The sequence below is a fragment of the Lonchura striata genome, chromosome 26 (assembly GCF_046129695.1).
Source record: "Lonchura striata isolate bLonStr1 chromosome 26, bLonStr1.mat, whole genome shotgun sequence".
NCBI classification, from domain to species: Eukaryota; Metazoa; Chordata; class Aves; order Passeriformes; family Estrildidae; genus Lonchura; species Lonchura striata.
In genome coordinates this window covers 27,490-36,368 of record NC_134628.1, presented here as the reverse complement: position 1 = coordinate 36,368, position 8,879 = coordinate 27,490, and the positions used below count along the sequence as shown (strand labels likewise).

General features: G+C 55.5%; 1 protein-coding gene and 1 long non-coding RNA gene across 2 annotated transcripts; one reads left to right on the top strand and one right to left on the bottom strand.

Moving 5' to 3' along the window:
• The first annotated feature begins 4,066 nt into the window (after positions 1-4,066).
• Positions 4,067-6,935, top strand: LOC110472900 (uncharacterized). The gene is made up of 3 exons (XR_013341192.1): positions 4,067-4,418; positions 4,494-4,532; positions 4,730-6,935. It is a non-coding gene; the product is annotated as an uncharacterized LOC110472900 (long non-coding RNA).
• On the bottom strand, positions 6,644-8,467 carry ID3 (inhibitor of DNA binding 3). Its single transcript, XM_021534899.3, has 3 exons — positions 7,939-8,467; positions 7,666-7,737; positions 6,644-7,193 (listed from the first exon to the last, which is right to left on the bottom strand). The coding sequence occupies exons 1-2, from the start codon at positions 8,257-8,259 to the stop codon at positions 7,681-7,683; spliced, it is 378 nt and encodes a 125-aa protein (XP_021390574.1). The 5' UTR covers positions 8,260-8,467; the 3' UTR covers positions 6,644-7,193; positions 7,666-7,680.
• Between the last annotated feature and the right edge of the window lie 412 nt (positions 8,468-8,879).

Sequence of the window (8,879 nt, the reverse complement as noted above, 5' to 3'; positions counted from 1 at the left end):
TGCAAAGTCCTTTCTGAGAAGCCCGGCCCGGGGAGGGGGTAAGAAGCACCCCGCGATTCCGTAGCCGGGAGTGGGGTCACAGTCTCAGCCGTGGCATTTTGGGAGAGTGGGGAGGCGTTCCGGCAGGCGGTGACACCGGCCGGTCCCCAGATTCCCCCCGAAAAAAGAAGAACGCGGTGGCGATACCGCCGAAAACCGTGGAAAATTCGCTTTTGGCCCCAAAAATCTGCCGCACTGGGCCCGTATGGGGCCGGGGCGACCGGAGAGCGGCCCCGCCTGGGCCGGGACCCCCGTGCCCGGCTCCACTCCCGCCCGATCGCGCCCGGCCCCGAGCTCTTCTTTTCTTCTTCTTTTTTTTTTTTTTTTCCGGTTTTTTTTTAAGCGCCAAAACCCATGCCGCGAAATTCGGAATTCCCGCGGAAAACGCCGCGTGCTGATTGGCTGCCGCCGCCCTGGCCCCGCCCATCGCTGCGGCCGGGAGCGCCGCGCCGGGAGCGGTGGGCGGGTTCTCTTATGCAAATAAGGGGAGGGTCCTTCTGGAGACCACCTGCCGGGGGTAGGGCGTCTGTTTTAGGGTTGGAGGGCTTTTGTGTTGGGGATCCGGACTATCTATTATTGTTACTTGTTTATTATCGTTATGTATTATCACTACTTATTTTTTAGAAGATACCCCCCCATATCAATCTGGTGGGGCCTAGCCTGGGGGCTGTGACTCTCCAACCCCGCCATCCCGCATTCCTCATCATCCTTTTATCTTCATCACGCCCCAGTCCTCATCATCCTCATCCCACCCTTCCCATCATTCCCCCACCCCTATCCCCAGTTACAGCAAGGGAGAGGGAGCTGCATCTATTTAAAAAAAAAATTTTGGCCTCCACCAGCCAGAGGCTGTCTGGCACCTCCCCACCCTGCAGACAGGGGACAGTGCTGTTGGGGGAGGGCAGGGATCTCAGAGGGGTCAGCATGAGGAGATTTGGCCCTTGGTTCATTCGTAGTTCATTCAACCTGCCACCCATTGCTCTACATGCATCCCACACATGTCCTTGGAATGCACCAGGTCTTTCCAGCAGAGTGGAGGGAGAAAAAGGGGATAAGGGCACCCAAGCTAGCCTGGGTATTTCAGAGTGCAGCAGTAACAGGAATCATCAAGGCAATGGCAAACCCCTGAACAAGGGCAACTCTGACCCTTACTGGCACCAGTAAAAGGCCACCACAGCCACTGAGACAGGCCAGGGTTTAATTTTGCTGAAGCCACCAAGCCACAGCAGTTGCTTTCTCTTTGTCCCTTGGCTCCTCTCCATCACCTTGTTCGTCTCTATCCCTTGGTTCCTCTCCATTCCCTGATTCCTCTCCATTCCCTAGTTGCCTCTGTCCATTCATTGCTCCCCATGGTTCTCACCATCACTCTCCTCTTCAGGAAGAGCCAACTCCATGCTCAGGTCTGGGATAAGGATAATCATGTGCAGAGGTGGACTTTCGTGTGAATAAGCCTAATTGGAATACAGACAGATGGCCTCTGCTGTGGATGAGGAAGGACACCAGACCTCCAGACTCCAACTCAGCTGGGAGAGACACCCAGAAGTATGCCAGGAGCCTTGGATAAAGGGTAGACATTTGCTTCCCACCCTGTGAGACTTTGAGGCAGAACAAAAGGCCTGGCAGCAGCGATGCTACCCCAGCTGGGCAACCCCTGTGCCAGGAGTGTGGCAGAACCTGGCAAATCAATCCACCCAGACCTTCTTCTTCCTCTCTGTGGGAATAAGGCAACTGCTGTCTCCATCCCAGTGCACAAAGACAAGGCCATGCCCAGCAGAGTGGATAAATTTGTGTCAATTGCCTGACTTGGGCTCGCTCCAGTGGGTGACCCTTGGGATAAGGACATTGGAGTACGGGGAGGGCCTGGCAGCTTGTGTCCTGAACTCCTCCAGTTTGGACAAAGCAGAGGTGACATCCCCACATGTTGTTAGTGTGACCTCACTAGGGTAAGGGCTAACCCAGAAGGTGGGAAAACTTGTTGGCTCTCATCCCCTCAGTTGTGCGGAGGGACAGCTGAGGGAGGAGTCAAGGGTGTGTTTCCCACTACCTAATATTTGCTCAATAAGCCTTTTCCAGCCTTTCCAGCCATGGCTTTCCACCAGCAAAGTTCTCTCCCATACCACAAGACACAGACTTGTGTCTTCCTTTGACACCAAGGTGTCCAGAAGGGCAGACCATGCACCAGCTTCCACCCTACAAGCCAGAGGGGTTTGGATTGGAAAGGACCTTAGAGACCATCTCATTCTGTGATGTTGCAGAGGTGTGGGATGACTTAGTGGATGGCCTGAAGCATCCCTCTCAGCCCCTTGATCAGCATCCCTCCAGCCTCCTCACCCTGGAGTAAAGCAAGAGAGCCCATCACTGTGCTGGCCATAGTGGGAGGAGGAGCCAGGAGACCCCTCCTAGCTTCTTCCCTGAGGGTCTTGGGAGGGTCTGAACTGCACCCCAAAAGCAGGGTGAACAGCTGATGGCGAAGAACAAGTAATGATATTGCTTTTCTCAGTGCAGATTCAGCACATGGAATAGTGCCACTACACCCGGGCCACTGCATCTCTGCCCAAACCATGAAGGCACCACCAGAAGCTTAGGAGTACAGCCCCCACACCATTGCTCACCTCAGGATCTGGAAAATCTTTTGCATATTCAGCTTGGAGATGAGGGACCTCATCAGGATGTAGAGCACATGGAGGAGGTTGACTATACCCCAGAAGCAGGGGGCTGAAGCTGGGCTGTGGACCTCAAATGAGATCCCATCCCGTAACGCTCCTCCCCAAGGAACATCCCCAGGAGAGAGGGGTACAAGGGGCGCTGATGCCGTATGGCTCCGCCCAGGATGGGAGGAACAACTGTCCCGGGTGCCTGTGATGGGCCACAGGTAGCCAGCAGCCTCCACAGCCCAATGTCACACATTCCTATGCCTGGAATGGGAGCAACAGAGGAGGTCCCAGTCCCGTCTGGAAGGGCACCGGAGAAGGTCCTGGTCCTTCACAAGGGGAACGCCAGAGGACATCCCCATTGTTGCCGGAATAGGCATCGGGGGAAATCCTGGTCGTTTCCAAGGGTACACCAGAGGAAATCTGAAATCCCAGTTCTTCCCGAAGGGAGAACCTTTCCGCTGAGCCGGGCTCTTCTTCCTCTGTCCTGGAGACGGCAGCAGCGAGTCGCGGCCGCGGAGCCCGTACCACTCCGGCTCCACCCCACGTCGTCCCCTGCGGGTTTTGGGACGTGCGTGGAGCCTCTGTCCCACCGTGGGACAAAGCCCCGATGCTGTGGGAGAGGGGAGACACGGGCTGACAGGAACAAGCGAGTTGGCTACCACGACGTAGGATGGTCTCCACGGGGGTGGGGAGGGAGCAGGAATAGCTTTCTCTGATTCCGCAGCATCTCTGGGAGTCCCAACCAAGGGCGTGCTGAGGCCCTACACAGGTTGGTTTGCAGGATGAGCCCTCCTGTGCATACATGCACACGTGTGTAAGTGCACACAGGCATGTATGCATGCACACACCACATTCATATGTGTGCATGTATTTTAAGTGTGCACAGACCGGTGTCAGTGCCTGTAGGCATATTGTAAGTATATGTGGGCATGGGTGTAAATGCATGCATGCGTGTGAGCGTGCCCGGACACGTATCAGCATGTGAACACACATGTGTGAGTGCAGATAGCTGTGTGTAACTGAACACAGTCATGTATGCATATCTGCCCGTGTGAACGTGCACGTGTCACTGTTTGTAAACACGTGTGTAAGTGCACACAGGTGTGTGCAAATGCACGGTCATGCGTGTGTACATGCACACACACGTGAATATGCTCATACCACACGTGTCAGTGGGTGTATGTGAGTACACATGTGCGTGTGCACACCCACGCCCAGCGGCCAGAAGCTCCCTCCGTGCGTGAGCGCGCCTGGCCAAGGTCACGCGTGTGCGCGCAGCATCTGTGTCAGCGGCTGGCGCGGAGCCGGGCGGAGGGGCCCGGCCTTGGCCGGGGCAGCAGCGGGAGGAGGAGGAGGAGGAGGAGGAGGAGGAGGAGGAGGAGGAGGAGGAGGAGGAGGGAAGCGCGGCTCAGACAGCGCGGCGCCAGCAAACACCTGCAAACAGCTCCGGGCACACAATGGCAAATACAGGTGGGAACCGCCGCCTCCGTCAGCGCAGCGATTGCATCAGACTGCGGCGCTTGCCAAGAGGCGAACGAGCCGGATCCCGGGCCACCGGCACCGCAGCGGGGCCGCGCTCGACCTTCACCACTCCTCCTCCCCGGGATTAGTTTATCCCCTCTTCACCCCCTTTTCTGCACCCCTGCAGTGTAGCTGGGGTGGTAAAAGTAACGCCGGACTTACTCCGCCAGGAGCATTTTTCTCGTTCCAGCTGTTCTCCCTGAGGTAAATCTCGGCCCCTGTGGCTATTTTTAGCTGCGTGTTTTTCCCGTTTTCTTTACTTATTTTTTTTTAAATCAGGGTTTTCCAGGAAAGCATCGGCATCCCACAACAGCCAAGGTAAATCTGCTGCATGGGGTAAATCTTCTCCCCGAGGTAAATCCCATCTGCCCCACGGGGTAAATCATCTCATCAGCCCCCTGAGGTAAATTCCAGTCCCAGCAGTTATTTTAGTTATTTTAGTTGTGGAGGGTTTCCTCTTTTTTTTTTTTTTTTTTTTTTTTTTTTTGTTTTTTTTTTTTTTTTTTGTTTAACAGGGGTTTCAAAGAAAGCACTGGCAACTGACGACCCAGTCCAGGGAGCCAGTGAGGTCTGAACAAGGCTTGTGCCAGAGTCTGGGAATGTCGGGGTGGCTGCTCTGGGCAAGACGCCGGGATCCATCCACCACGGGGGAGGAGGTAGCGGCCCTGGGAGGCTTCTTGGGAACTAGAGCCGAAGCTACAGCCTACCGAACCCCGACAACCCCTGGCCTCGGGAATCCCCTGCCCTGATCCCTGAGAGGGGACAGGGTCACGGTTCACCTCCACTCCCCGGGGGCTGGAGTCCCGCTCCACCTCCCCAGTGTCCTTTCCATCCAAAAAGCCCCAGCAGGACTGGTTTTTCCCACCCCATCAGTGCCTAGCCCCACTTCTCCAAGTAACTCCAGTCCCAAAGTAGGCTCATTAGTGCTCCCACGAGTCCAGGATTTCCACCACCATTATCTCTGATGAGGGACCCATTAGGACCTGGGACGGAGTGCTCACACTGCAAGAAGCTCCACCTTCCAGGTACCGAGACTCATCCCTGTCCCCTGGCTAATGCCTAGGATGCTTTTCCCACCCATCCCACTTAATTCCCTTTGGCACTTCAGCACTGGCACAGCTGGAGGACCATGACACCGGGGTGAATGTGGGGACACTCACCCCTAACCCACCTCTTGCTTTTTCCTTCAGAGCCAAAAGCCAATGGAGATGGAAAAACTTTATTTTTAGCTGTGACCATAACAGCAGTTCTGTTTCCAGATGCAGTGGTTTCTGGATGGACACCTTCACCTGCCTCTCACCGTGCCGGACAGCCCGTGTCACTGCATCCTACCCCACCCAGAGGTGCCAGAGGATACCCTGCCCTGGGCACATCAAGCTGGGGGGAGGGAGGAAAGTTCCCAGGGGCTGGTGATCCAGTTGTACCGGGTGGTACTTTTTGGAAACTCCACGTGCTGCTTTTCTCTGTGGAAATGCCCATGGACAAGATGCATTTGGCAGGTGCTAGCTGCACCCCAAGCTCCTGTTCTCTGTCATTGGGATAGAGGCTGAAGTGTGTGTGGGTGAAGCTTTGTATCACTCTGTGCTCCGAGACCCTTGTGTCTTCTCCCTCCTCCTGTTCCCATTATGCAGCCTTTAACCCAGCACCCCTGGATGCTGCAGCACCCTAGGGACACCCCAATGCCACGGGGCAGAACCCTCATCATGCCTGGCTAAGCCCATGGCAGCAAAACCAGAGCCAAGCACAGGGAATAAAGATGATGGTGCTACAGGTGGGGGTGAAGTCAATTTAACTTCATCCTAGGCAGGCCAGCACCTTCCCCAGGGAGCATGATCTGGGCTCCACAGCTGAGCCAGCCCGGGGTCACATCTGTTCTGCACCTAGGCCAAAGGGAAACCGCAGCATTACCCAAGGGAAGGGAAAAGCATTTTTGCTCCCAACACCTCTTCCCTGCAGTGTTGACTCCAAGGAGATCAGGCCAAGCAGGGACTGCTCTCTCAATACTACCTGGGGCAGCAAAAGCAGTCCAGAAACTCCTCTACCCCTATGGAGTATATCCTGGCGGAGCAGCTCAAATCCAGCATCAGGGCACCTATCAGCTCATTTCCACATGGCTAAAAGTGGAAAAAAGTGTGTTTTTCCCTCCTTCCCAGGGCTCCAGCTACACCTCTAGATGGTCCCCGGGGCTCAGCATCTCGTCTTCACTCCTTCCGTATCAGATGAGCACAGCAGCACACAAAATAGCTGGCAGCTCAGGGTTAATTCCTCCCATACCTGAGCTGACATTTCTATTACACAATTAAGGAGATTCCTGCAGTAACCCTAGAAGTTCCCATCGAAGTCTGGGAGGCTCCCACTGCCCAGGGGGTTTTCCCACTCAGAGGTGCACCCCAGCTCCCTCCATCCCAGCGATGAAGGATAAAAACCAATCAAAATTATATTGACTTTTATTATGCAAAAATGGTAACTTTTATAAAAAGTTTATAAAGCAAGTACAAGGCATGTTCGCAGAAAATCACCTTCCTGCACAAAAGGTACAAAAAGTTATACTCTAGTATAGAGCTCCACAATACACGAGGCCACAGCCCCAGAGTTTAGTTCATAATCGAGGATGTTTGTCCCCCCTCCACAAAGCCCCCTAATTCCCACCCCGCCATCTCATTAAACACCTTTAAAAAAAAGGACTCGCTGCTATAATCCAAAAATATACAGACAACCTGCGCTTCATCATCAGTCTATCATTAAAAATATCTCTCATGTGAATTCGGGTCCCAAGCTGGGATGCTGAGCTCCGTGGGTGGGATGCTGGCAGTGGAAGGCTAGGGGGGTCGGAACCAGCCGCTCCCCACTCGCGGTGCCTGGGCCCGGGGCAGGCGATGCGGGGGCCGGTAGGTCGCAGACAGCCTGGCGCCACGGAGGAAGCTGCTATTTACCTCCGGCTGATAACGAACCAGGAACCGACACTCGCTGCCCTGTTTGCTAATTGGCACCGGGAGGTGAGAGAACAGAGGGGGGAGGGAAGAGAAAAAAATAATAGTGGTAATTAGTGTGGTGGTAAGTGGAGTTGGATTGGAAATTTGGGAAGAGAGGTTGGGAGCCAGGAAACTAAGTTCTTCGGGGACTGTATCTAGCTCCCGCCTGGAGGTGCTGGGGGTGGGCTGGTGCTGGCTGGGACTGGGGTTCAGGTAAGAGAAAGGGGGAGCACCGGTCTGCGTTATTTGGATCAGTATCGATGGTGGGTCGGGGAGGTCGACTGAGGTGCGGGTGGGAAAAAACTGGGGTGCGATGGGAAATTAGGGAGAGGGGAGCATAGGTTGCTGGGGGTCGGTCCCCGGGGGATTTTGATACTGGAGGGCAGGAGGGGGCCCCGAGATGCCACCTGGGGTGTGGGCATATGGGGAGGACTGGGCTGTGGATGGTGGTGGCGGTGGTAATTGGGGGCGACACTCACCTGGTGGAAGTAGCGTTAGTGACACAAACTTCTCTCGTCTTTGGTGCGGAGTTCTGAGGCGAGTTCAGCCGCCTGCGGAGAGAAAGAACAGGGCTTAAATTCACCCCGGCGGCTGGTGGTCCCCAGTCCTCCCCATTCCCCACCGTGACAGGACCCACCAACACACTCGGGGACCCAGCAGCACCCCTGCCCCGACTTGTTATCACCTCCAACCTAACACATCCTCTCTCCCCCAATCGAGATACCGAGCTCCCAATCCGAAGAGACCCTTACCTTAAGGGAAAGTAGGGTGGCCTCGGAGGAGGGATCGCGGCCCTTGGACACCTCCTCCAGTACGATCTGGAGGTCGAAGATGTAGTCTATGACGTGCTGCAGGATCTCCACCTGGCTCACCTTGGTGCCTTGAGGGATGCCCGGCACCAGCTCCCGCAATTTGGAATAGCAGTCGTTCATATCGTAGAGCAAGTTCATGGGCTCTTCCAAGGCCGGGCTCTTGTTGTGGCTGCCCCGGGCGATGGCCAAACTCTGCTCCGAGAGGCAGCAAACGGCCTCGTAGCAGCTCCGGACGGAGCGCACCGGACTGATGGCTTTCATGGTGGGCTCAGAGCAGGTCTGGAGATGCAGGACGGGGGGATGCCTAGGAGCCTCAGGGGCTGTCGCGGCAGCGGGGGTTTTGCTGGGACCTCTGAGCACCAGACCGCCAAAGAGGGCAGCTCTGAGAGCTTTAACTCGCACCCTCCGGACCCCAAACTTCCGTACTTCGCTAGAAGATCGGGGAGAGTTTGGGAACGAGGGGGAAGCACACGCACCGCCTTTATCTAGGCAGCGCCACTTGACCGCGCCCACTATATGCAAATTATGAACAACACAACCCCCTTTTATGTAAAATAACCATTAATCTCTTCCCTTTTATGTAAACGAAGCCCTAAACCCCGCCTCCGAGTGTCAATGAAGCATCAAACTCCGCCCCTACATGTAAATGAAGTCTTAAACCCGTCTTAAGCCCCCACTACCTCACTCCTCCCCCGTCCCCAGCCCCCCAGATTGACCCTTGATGGCCAGGGTGGCCCGACGGGGGATGACAGGACCACGAAAGTCCTCCTCCCCATTGGCCAGAACCCCCCCAGACGTCTTGGGGATTATCCCCCCCATACCCCTTCAACACCCTAGCACCCCCTAACTGTCCCACTCCCCTTCCCAGTGAATTCCCCCTA

What these genes read in the sequence shown, in the direction of transcription:
- ID3 (XM_021534899.3), bottom strand. Translation starts at nt 8,259, where the DNA reads ATGAAAGCCATCAGTCCGGTGCGCTCCGTCCGGAGCTGCTACGAGGCC. An exon ending in CCACCCTACTTTCCCTTAAG is followed by an intron (nt 7,738 to 7,938) that starts GTAAGGGTCTCT and finishes TTCTCTCCGCAG; the next exon opens with GCGGCTGAACTCGCCTCAGA.